Here is an 11,626-nt window from a genome sequence, read left to right as displayed (position 1 = left end):
ATCTACATTTATAAGTTTAATTCATGGAGATAACACGGAAAAAATGTATCATGCTTCAGTGGAGGATTTCTGTCACCCGATGGAAAACACACTTTTAACATGAAAGTGACATGAAATTACCACTATAACCAGTAGATGGCTGCAGAGGGCCACTCATTGGTTCATTTGCCATTTCCACTCCCTTTTACAATTCTTTTTAGTTGATTTATTATAAAAAATAATTTAAAAACTATTTTAAGTATTTGTTTGCACTGAAGTATGAAGTATTTCAAGAGTAGGAAAAGTCACAAAGACTGCCATTTAGATGAAAGGACACGCATTAAATAAATAAATAAGCAAGCAAGTAAGCCCAGCTTTTCCAGTGGATGGGAAACGGTTTTTTTGGACAAACAATTGCTCCCGCGTCATATTATGTAAACTGCATGTATGACAAATAACTATCATAGATATCATAATTATGTTTAAAAAAATATTTTGAAAGTGACTCCAAAGATATTGTTCCTCTGTAAACAGCATAAATGAATGATAAATATATTTGGTAAACCGACTCAAACGATTCGAATCACTGAGATAAATCAAAATCCCTCTACTAGTTCGATGAGAGCAGTATCGATCGACAGGCTCGGCTACTGGTATTTCCATGGTATTTCCACCAGCAAATGCAACTCTAGGTTTTGCTTTTTTCCTTTCGGATTCTGCCATCTGCTGATGAATCTTAATATTACAATGGTTTCGGTTTTGATATATGTATAGTGACATTTTCAAAGACTCTTGAGTCATGTTTTAAAAGTTAGTTTGTACGGTAAGCACATGCATACCATATTAAACGTTCCACAGTATTCCACACATCTTGACTGACTGCCAGAGGTCTGTGGCGTGTTTTACACTGATGGTCGTCTTCGTGCCTCGGTGCATTGTGGGATCGCTCTCCGTGTTTGCCTCAGTTGATCAAGATGGCCGCGAATATTTTGTGGAGGGGTTGGAGTTGAATACACGCCGCACACCGAGCGATTGTGATGTTGAAAGACCCGATTCTTTCGTCTGCATCAGAACATCTTCAGAAGTAAGCTGTCAAAACATTAATCCCTCCTTTTCCCATCCCGATCGCGCTCGATCGAAGCCGTAATAAGCGCTGTTAGGCCAGTTAGCCGCGCTGCTAAACCGCTCTGGGGAGGGACGGAGGGAGTTTCTGATAAACAAGCGAAATCTGTTTAGTGCCGATATCCTTATTACTCCATCGTTTTTTATTATGCAACAATAACCGTTAAGTAAACCCCATACGTTGCGTCTAACTGTCAAGACTGTGGTTAACGTTAGCTGCAGCTAGGCTAACTAGTTACTCAGCTCTTTCGTGCCATTACTCCCCATGACAGTTACTGCAAGGTTACAAGATCTGCTGCTCTCACTCTGCCTTAAGCGCAACGATTATCATCAACACACTTTATTCGTGACTATTGGGTGTGTGTTCGTTTGTTTTAAAATGATCTGAAGTAGACTGACCGTGTGTGTGCAAGGTTGAAGTTGTTTGTGCACTGTCATACCCCCTGCCTGCCCCTCTGCGGCCTCTCCTCCTCCTGCTCGGGGTAAACGACTGTTTACCGGTACACAGGATGGTACTAATGCGAAAGCACACGGTGTGTTTTTAGCTATGGCCTCTTTTTAGGTTTATGTTGCTGCTGTTCTTGCAGACACATGTGCGTGTCAGATACCGGCGAGCTGACTCACGTACCTAGTCAGTATGTTTGGACATCATAGGGTCCCAAATTACTGTCTATGTAGTAGTTTCAGTTTTAAGACTATCTATGATGACATTCTGCCCCGTGATGCACGTTAGTTCGTGTTTACCAACAGTAAAATGTTTCTCTATCATCCTGGCCTGTCTCTGTCAGTTGTTAATGAGGTATTTTTAATCCCTTTCATCAGTCAGCATTAAGTGAACTATATTCCCAGTCATCTGTGGATATTGTCTCTAATGTAGCAGTAAAGTTACTGGTGTGAGTGAGTGACTGTTCTCTCTGTTAATCTGCAGGATTGCTACCTGACCATCTTTTGGTCTCTTTGAGTTCAAAGCTGAAGAAGAGTGTGATATTGGAAACTTTAAGCAAGTCTAATGTAAGTGTCTTTGTTTATACCGTCTTTTTTTATCAACATACATGGCCAGTTTGCAAATTACTGACTCAATTTTACAGTTTGCATTAAGAATAATCCTAAAGGTGCGGTCACATTTACAATTTCTGGGCGAAACTGTTGTTCAACAGGAATCTGCACGGTTAAGTGTTTTCTGTGTGCGGGCAAAAAAGTTTCCCAAGCAGATTTAGGGAACTATTTTGCTCATGTGAATTCACGATGTTGACCAACAGAAAGCTGCTTGGTTTGAAAGTAAGTGACTTCTGTCTGTGTGAGCGGTGTTTTATGCATCGCTACTTTATCGACAGCTAGTCTCTTTTTTTGCCCACATAATTTTTTACCTGAAATTTCACTAATGTGTCCGCACCTTGTGGGTTGGTTGAAAAAGCACTATTGACCACACTGGTGGCTCGTTAAAAGAAGTCATGTTACAGTAATACACTTGGAAGTACACAAGGCCAAGCAATAAACATTATTGCAGTGTTTTAAAAAATGTATAAGCCATAAGACCTCAAAATTATTATATATTTCGTTGATGGCACATAACCAGAAGTTTATTCACTTAAAGTGTCATTCAAGAATTTTTTTAATAAAGAGTTTTTTGAAAGCTGTAATAAAAATACAAGCTTCATGTATGCTTTTATATATGCTTCATGTATAACCCCAAGGAAATCTGCCTCCATTTACTTCCATTGTAAATTGTTACTGTTGCTTATTTTTATTTGCTTGTTTGTTTGTTTTTTATACTAAGGGACGAGTCAATTATTTTTTATTTAATTCCATATTAAGCCACAAATGCTGTCAATAGAGCAACCTGTTGAACCCAAAACTTAATATTAGAATGGCGTCATAATAATGATGATATGAAGACATAAATGTAAATTAAATGTTTTTTTTTTAACACATTGTGACTGATCAATGCATGGTATTTTGGTGTCAGTGCAAAAAGCATTTTGCATGAGTAGCAACATTATAGATATGAGTCAAAATCTGCAATAACATCACAATAACATCAAACATGTATTTCCATCAAGAGGTGCATCAAATTTTGGTCAGTATTATGTATTGGCAATTCAAGAGTCGAGCACTCTGTAAAATCTACTCCAGCACATACCAAAGACTTTCAATGAATTTAAGGTCTGGATTCATGTGTGAAAATTATTCTTTATGATCCCTACAACCATTCTTTCACAATTTGAGCCTGATGAATCTTGATGTTGTCATCCTGGAATATGGCCATGATGCTTCTTCCTACATGGTTGTTTAAGAAATGAAAAGCTACACACACCATCAACTAGGGTTAGAAGAACTGTTAACATGAACATGAAAACATCATAGACTCTTAAGCATTTGGATTTTAAATCCAGACAGTGACTTTTTTTTTTTGGCTGGGTATTTTATAGTGTAGCCTATTTTGAAGGACATTTTTTTTATGCACAAACTACTCATTCTGATTCTGACATTCCTGATTTGAATATTTAAAATAATTTCCTATTCTTAACTGATCTTTTTTTTTTTCATAATTTTGGCAATAGACAAACTGTTAAAAGAGTGTCCTTGAGTTGAGTCCCTGGTCATCCAATTTTACTCTCATGCTGATGTAAGATTCGGGAACTTGACAGATGAATTTTATAAAATGTAGTTTGATCACCATCTTCTCATTTTGTTTAAAAGATTGATGCAATTATCAAAGTTTGATAAAATGTTGTTAAATTTTCCAATAAAAGATGATACATTTTTACATGATTTTTTTTTTTTACATTAGCAGATTTTGACTCGTATCATTCTGTTATTCAGATTAATAATTCTCTTAAAGAATTTAAGGTTTAATGCTTGCTTTTTCCTTCGTTTTGAGATTAGGCCAGTCATGTGCACATGCAACAGTCATGTTTTGATGGCTGTTAGAGAATTTAAATGGACGGTTTTCTTTAAGTTTGATTGAGCAGAGAAGTATTTGCACTATTCTGCACTTATTTCGGGATTGAACCATACTAATCCCCCCTGCTGTCCTGTTTGAATGTCTGATGCAGGAAGCGAGCGGCTGCAAAGCATTTAATTGAGCGCTACTACCACCAGTTAACAGAGGGCTGTGGAAATGATGCCTGCACGAATGAGGCTTGTGGCTCTTCTCCGGGTTTCCAGCGCATGGATAACAATGCAGCGGCCATCAAGGCCCTGGAGTTATATAAGAATAATGCCAAACTGTGTGATCCTCATCCCTCTAAGAAAGGAGCCAGTTCAGCCTTCCCGGAAAACAGTGCCAAAGGAGCCCACAACTTCTCTGCTTGCAGCAACGGGAAGATGAACCATAAGGACCTACAACCCGCAAGGGAGGACTTTAGAGGTGAATAACGTTGTCATGATAGCAGAATTTCTGTCGATACTAATAGTATTGACATTTTCAATAATGGAATCTTCGCAAATGTTTAAATGTGCGTTACTCTGTTCTTTGGCAGATCTGAATTTCTTGACGGAGGAGAAGGTGTATGAAATCCTGAGCCTCTGCAGTGAGTCTGAGGATTATTCTCCTCTAATTCGCGTCATCGGTAGGGTTTTCTCAAGTGCGGAGAGTCTGGTCCAGAGTTTCCGCAAGGCGAAGCAACATACCAAGGAAGAGCTCAAGTCCCTTCAGGCCAAGGATGAGGACAAAGACGAAGATGAGAAAGAAACGGCCTCTGGTTCGTCCACGGCGATGGAGGTGGAACCCGAAGCCTCAGCGTCAAGTGGAGATGGGCTGTCTCACGGGGAGAACAACGTCCAAAAGTTTGATCCTGTAGAAGTTTCTGTAGACATTGAGGCAGTTAGAAGAGTGTACGACAGACTATTATCGAACGAGAAGATTGAAGCAGCATTCCTCAACGCGTTAGTATACCTGTCGCCCAACGTAGAGTGTGACCTCACCTATCACAACGTGTACGCCACCGACCCTAATTACCTGAACGTCTTCATTATCGTCATGGAGAACAGTAACCTCCACAGTCCGGAATACTTAGAAATCGCACTGCCGCAATTCTGTAAGGCAATGAGCAAGCTACCTCTTCCGGCTCTGGCTAAGCTTGCGTGGTTGTGGTCGCAGTACGGCACAGACCAGATCCGACGTCTGGTCGAGACTTTCCAGCAGCTTATTACCTACACAGTCATCAGCAACGAGTTCAGCAGCGAAAACCTGGTCAACGAGGATGATGGAGTGGTGGCAGCCACCAAGTGCTTGAAAATCGTCTACTATGCAAACGTGTTGGGCGGCGACCTAGACACAGGTCACAACGAGGAGGAGGACGACGAGCCGATCCCGGAGTCGAGTGAGTTGACTCTGCAGGAGCTGCTGGGCGAGGAACGACGCAATAAGAAAGGCCCTCGGGTGGATCCGCTGGAGACGGAACTAGGCATTCGTGCCTCGGACTGTCGAAAACCCCTCATCCCCTTCGAGGAGTACATCAATGAACCGCTCAATGATGTGCTGGAAATGGACAAAGACTACACTTTCTTTAAAGTGGAGACCGAGAGCAAGTTCTCCTTTATGACCTGCCCGTTCATTCTTAACCCTGTGACTAAGAATCTTGGCCTGTACTATGACAACCGGATCCGCATGTACAGCGAGCGCAGGATTACTGCCCTCTACAGTTTGGTGCAGGGACAACAGCTGAACCCCTATCTGCGACTCAAAGTGCGCAGAGACCACGTCATTGATGATGCTCTTGTCAGGGTAGGTCCCAATGAGCTCAAAAAGTTATATATTTGTGTTGTGTATAGTTTATCCTTTTTGAAGATGATTTGTGGATGTAAAATGAATGTGTGATTGATTTTTTTTTAGTTGGAGATGATTGCCATGGAAAACCCAGCAGACCTGAAGAAGCAGCTGTATGTGGAGTTTGAGGGTGAGCAAGGAGTGGATGAAGGAGGAGTATCCAAAGAGTTCTTTCAACTGGTCGTAGAGGAGATCTTTAACCCAGATATAGGTAATTATCATTAATAATTCCTAATTTTCTTCTAGTGGGGGGTGATCTTCTCAATATTTTATATCATGATCTTATAACAAACCATCATGATCCACAATCTGAATCGCGACCTTCTCCATTTTGAGATGTGCTATTGAGAATATCCAGACTGGAACAAGTCAATGGACTAAAATAGTCATTAAACCCTGAGTTAAACTTTAAAACACTGCATGCTCTTCACTGTATGAATTAAATATACATTGACTTTGATTCAGTAAGAGCAGTCAGTGATTTTGTCTTTTGTTTAACATTAATGACGAACAGCAGCAGATATTTGCATTAGGCTTTAAGACAAAATGCATGGATCTAATATAATGACACGCATCCCATTTCTTTCCCAACTGTTTATTTACCTGTCATTATGACATCATTATGTAAATTCTCACCAAGACAGACATTTTTACATATTGTTGTGTACATTTGACTGTTTATGCGCAAATTTCACAGTTTAATGCGCTTTTAAAAACTCTTTTTAAAATAAAGCATGTCCCGCAGTAGACTATATTTTACGACAGTCACGTTACATGATTTGACTGATTTGGAACGTTAAGTTTAGGCTTTTAAGGAGGGGCGAAAGCACACCGCTTTAAAGGAAAGGAACGGCATGCGGCACAATGATTATTTTATCTTGATTATCATGTTTTCTAATCTTGGAAGCAAAAATCGAAACCAAAACTAAAATTTGATTCACTGCACAGCCCTACTGCTGTTGAATTGTTTTTTTAATGTGTCAACACGCATGATAGAGGCATATGATATAATTGGGCCAGTCAGCACAGCCATCTTGCAGGCAGTCATTGGTGTATTTTAACAATATTACGAGGACTTAATTCCTACTTGACTTTGTCTTTCTTCATGCATCCTAACGCAAAGTTCAATTTAATTTAAATTTAATTCATATTCATTCATACTGGAATGGATAGGTTACTGTTTGTATGGCCTAGTAGGCTTACCCCCAGTTTTAGACAAGGCTTAGCTAGTCACAAAATGCATGTTTGAGCTGTTTTAACCGAAAGCAACTTGCACTGAGATATCTTAAAATGTCAATGCCATTGTTTTGTCTCAAGATGCCATTATTTTGTCTCAAGATGCCATTGTTTTGTCTCAAGACGCACAACATTAATGTTTTCTCTAAGGCATGTTTATAAAAGTTACTTAAATATCCTAATTGAACTAAACCCTAATCCTGGCTTAATCTAAGCCCCGTTTGTGAAACCAGGCCTTAACGTTCCTCTCAGAACTTCAGATGTGTCTCGTTGTCATCTTGATTCATTAAGGTTGAGGTGGTTGACATCTGTTGTGCACCCATCTTACGCTTTCTCTTTCTGTTTAATCCACAGGCATGTTTACCTATGATGAAAGCACAAAGCTTTTCTGGTTCAACCCTTCATCGTTTGAAAATGAAGGCCAATTCACCTTGATAGGCATCGTCCTGGGCCTAGCTATCTACAATAATTGCATTCTCGATGTGCACTTCCCTATGGTGGTTTACAGAAAATTAATGGGAAAGAAAGGAACGTTTCGAGACCTTGCAGACTCGCATCCGGTAATACTTGCCTGGTTACATTTCTTTGTTCTTCAGCAATCCTAGTCAAGCATTTATTTTTGAAAACACGAATATTACAGAAAGTTTGGGGTCAGTAAGATTTTATGTTTTTGAACGAAGTGTCTTATGCTCACCAAGGCTGCATTATTTGAATGCCAGTCTTCAGTGTCGCACAAATTCTAATATGCTGATTTGGTTTACAAGAAATAAACAATACTTATTATTAATGTTGAAAACAGGTGTGCTGCTTAATATTTTTGTGGAAACCATTCATCTTGTTTTGTAAAAGTCTTTACCGTCACTTTTGATCAATTTAATGTGTCTTTGCTGAATGTGTCTTTTGCATGTGAACTTTTTTGTTTTGTTTTAAAGTGTCTGATCCCAAACTTTTGAACAGTCGTGTGCATTTTTAAAGTTTACATGTAAATCGATTTAAACTACATTTTAGAAAAAGTTGTGCATACTTTTTTCACATGCAGGCAGATTTAAATATAGATTAAAATCTGGCAAAATCCAACAAGACCGTATGTAATGTCTATACAAACCAATATAATTAAGAATAATTATCTAAATAGATTCTTGCTGTCACATAGCAATTATTAAATCGACTGGATTAGCAAATAAAAAAGGCTTGTAGTATCAGTGCAAAGAGAATGATTATATATGTTCTTTCAAAATGATGCTGATTGTGTGTTTCTGCAGGTTCTTTATCAGAGTCTGAAGGACCTACAGGAATATGAAGGTAATGTGGAAGAAGACATGATGATTACCTTCCAGATCTCACAAACAGACCTGTTTGGAAACCCACTAATGTATGATTTAAAGGAAGGCGGTGATAAAATCCCAGTTACCAATGAGAACAGAAAGGTTAGTTCACTTTTACAAGCATTACATTCATTCATTCAACTTTTAAAACCACTAACATTTTCATATCTGCAAGTATACGCATAACATGAAGTGGGTCTCTGCAGGATTTTGTGGCACTCTATGCAGAGTACATGCTGAACAAAAGTGTGGAGAAACAGTTCAAGGCCTTCAGAAGAGGATTCCACATGGTCACTAATGAGTCTCCACTGAAGTATCTGTTTCGACCAGAGGAAATTGAGCTGCTTATATGTGGCAGCAGGGTACGTTGGCTACAGATTGTTAACTATCTCGAGGATGTTCTCACATGTGGCACGTCCATACTTATAAACCCATTTGATTCTTTCTCATGCAGAATCTTGACTTCCTAGCACTTGAAGAGAGTACAGAATATGATGGAGGATACAACAAAGACTGTCGCATTATTAAGTATGTGGAGGCTTAATAAAAGTGTGTGTGTGCGTGTGCGAGACTGTCATCTAGTTGCTGTCAATTAAATATGGGCATTGGGCCTTATATTGTCCATCAGTAATCCTGCGCTCTAGATAATGGCATCAGCATTTGCAAGAACGATATCAGCGGACCACTAATTTTAAAACCTACTTCATATGTGGTATAAAATGATGAAAAAGGATATTTTTGTCTCTCATTAGGGATTTCTGGGAGACCGTGCACTCATTTGGACAGGAGAAGAAGAGGCTTTTTCTTCAGTTCACCACTGGCACAGATAGAGCTCCAGTTGGAGGTTTAGGCAAACTCAAGATGATTATTGCCAAAAATGGCCCTGACTCAGACAGGTAAACTCAAATACTGCCTCTACACTTTCGGACAATGAGTTCTGTTTTTGACACCACACCGTATTCAAATAGTTGCATGATCATGTATCAGATCAGTTGAATCTTAAAGTCCTGTAGTCAATTTTATCCCTTTAAACTCAAAATTACGTATTTACATGTTTTTTTCCTTGCTTTAAAATAGCTTGAATGTAACTCTACACCCTTGCCTCATTTAGTATACATGAATATGCAAATTAGCCCCGCCTCCACTCACTCACAACATCTCAGAGATCCACTCGCTGACGATCACACGTTGACGTGATCGGTGACAAGGTAGTTTGTGATGTCAGAAACACCAGGTACAATATCAATTTCAAACTGCGTTTTTGAGACTGTCTGTGGTTCACTGCGGTTTTAAGAAGAAAATACTCAGCAATGGTGTTGATGACTTATGCATTTGCACATGGTTTGTCTTAAAGCATTTTAAAAACACCACATATAAACATATAAACAACAACAAAAGCTGGATTTTCACCACTTTAGGCAGAATGTCTCTCTCGCGCACGCGTAAGTGCCACCATACAGCTGAATCCATTCAGAATCGACGCAGAAAGGACCATAATGCATCAGAAAGTTTTTACACCTTTACCACTCCAGACATACTTACATTATGCATGATCGAAAACAGATGCTGGAATAGCACTAGTAATGCTAAACAAATTATGCATTACATTCTCACCATTTTTTAAAATCATGTTAATGACATTGTATACAGTTTTTTCCACAGCAATAAACATGCAGTAGAAGTATTAAATGAAGTAATACTCTTCTTTTCCTCCTATGATCAGGTTACCCACCTCTCATACTTGCTTCAACGTGCTGCTCCTCCCTGAATACGCCACCATAGAGAAACTTAGAGAGAGACTCCTTAAAGCCATCACTTACGCCAAAGGCTTCGGCATGCTCTGAGGCTCCAGGATCCGCAAAAGAACTCACTCGCCCTCAGAGGTTTCATTTGTCCGTCAAATGAGAATTCAGCTACATCGACAACTAAAAGTAAATATCAAGTTTAAATGTAAGGCAACGTGACATGGGTTAAAATGGGAAAGTTCTGGTGGCCGTGTGCCTGTGCCTAAATATTTGATTAAACCACACTGGACTCTTGGCTCTCTCTCCCTCTTATGTAAGTGTTAAGGTTCCCTTTTTGTATGCACTGAGATATTGCGTTATTTATTTTAAGGGATGAAATCTCTTCTGTCATGTCTGCCAGGAAATCCACTCACTTTTTGCTTTCGTAGTCATAAAAAAAGGAGGGACGGTTAGAAGTTTTCAACACCTGCAGGACTGATCACCATCTAAACTTAATAAAACAGCAAGATCAAAGGGAGGAAGTGGAACTTTATTGATGTATTATGGTTGAACTGTGAAAGTGCACTTAATATTCAGAATGTCTCTTAGTTTTTTGTTTGTTTGTTCTTGGTCTGCCCTTTGATTATAATTTTTTTATTTCATAGGTCTTCCCTAGTCCATTCACATTTGCAGCAATGCTTTCAAAGGTACAGAGCAGCTCTAGTCTCAATTTCGTGTCCAGGAATCTGTATTTATTGAGGAACTGCGTTGTTTGTAATGCCGCTTGAACAAGCTGTGCTGCTCTTTTATGGCCAGTGTTCTGCATTTCGCTTCTTTCGCACAGAATTGATCTGTTTGCTAAAATGAATCTACGCTCACGGTGCACTCCTGACAAAAACATGTAGTGTTACAAAAGAGAGATCCAACCTTCCCATAAAACTCTCTCAATGGTTTTCTACAAGTGTTTTGTTTTGTTATCCATCTTGTTTTTATTCAAAATTCAGACTTTTAGTCGGTGAATGCTAATTGACAGTGCCCCGTGAAGAAACTGTTTCTGTTTTAGTTGCTTTTTTTTTTCTTGCTCTGCACAGTGTCTGGCCCTTTACTGTTGGATGAAAATGAGGGGAAATCGGCACAAATTGTACCACTGTCTTGTCGTGCCAAACATTTATCCTGAGAATTGCCGCTCCGGTTTGTACATGCATAGCTGGAAACCCACTTGAGCAATGCCCTCTACATTTTTTTTTGTTTTTCCATTTTCCCTCTTGCATATTAAATGTGACTGTGGTTTGTTCCACTGCTGATGGCGCTAACATAAAAGGGGGAAACAGAACTTGATATTGAGAATGACAACATTTGATTGTTTCAAGTTATTCTTAAATAAATTCAAAACTGAAAAAACAAACCAAGTGTGGAAATGTGATGTTGAGATTCAGCTTTTTTTTTTTTTACGTATTCCCGGTTTATAG

The 11,626-nt window shown here is 39.1% G+C and overlaps 1 protein-coding gene across 3 annotated transcripts; it reads left to right on the top strand.

Moving 5' to 3' along the window:
* Positions 1 to 717: 717 nt before the first annotated feature.
* ube3a (ubiquitin protein ligase E3A) lies at positions 718 to 11,562 on the top strand. 3 transcript variants are annotated; one of them, XM_079629013.1, is made up of 11 exons: positions 718 to 1,063; positions 2,030 to 2,112; positions 4,158 to 4,471; positions 4,584 to 5,830; positions 5,939 to 6,083; positions 7,463 to 7,668; positions 8,371 to 8,535; positions 8,640 to 8,795; positions 8,888 to 8,961; positions 9,186 to 9,329; positions 10,157 to 11,562. In XM_079629013.1, coding segments are annotated over exons 2-11 (2,574 nt in total). In that variant the 5' UTR covers positions 718 to 1,063; positions 2,030 to 2,110; the 3' UTR covers positions 10,278 to 11,562. The 3 variants fall into 3 exon arrangements, with proteins under 3 accessions (XP_079485139.1, XP_079485141.1, XP_079485140.1); XM_079629015.1 differs by having other exon boundaries at positions 912 to 1,063; positions 4,358 to 4,471; XM_079629014.1 differs by having other exon boundaries at positions 912 to 1,063; positions 4,354 to 4,471.
* The last annotated feature ends 64 nt before the right edge of the window (positions 11,563 to 11,626 follow it).

Source organism: Phoxinus phoxinus, assembly GCF_949152265.1.
Source record: "Phoxinus phoxinus genome assembly, chromosome: 11".
NCBI lineage: Eukaryota > Metazoa > Chordata > Actinopteri > Cypriniformes > Leuciscidae > Phoxinus > Phoxinus phoxinus.
The sequence above is the reverse complement of the archived record's forward strand: the minus strand, read 5'-3'. Positions and strand labels throughout refer to the sequence as shown.

Bases quoted from the DNA above. Each gene is read 5' to 3' on its own strand.
- ube3a (XM_079629013.1), top strand. The intron at 8,962-9,185 runs GTATGTGGAGGC...GTCTCTCATTAG, and splicing joins AAAGACTGTCGCATTATTAA to GGATTTCTGGGAGACCGTGC. The intron at 9,330-10,156 runs GTAAACTCAAAT...TCCTATGATCAG, and splicing joins AATGGCCCTGACTCAGACAG to GTTACCCACCTCTCATACTT.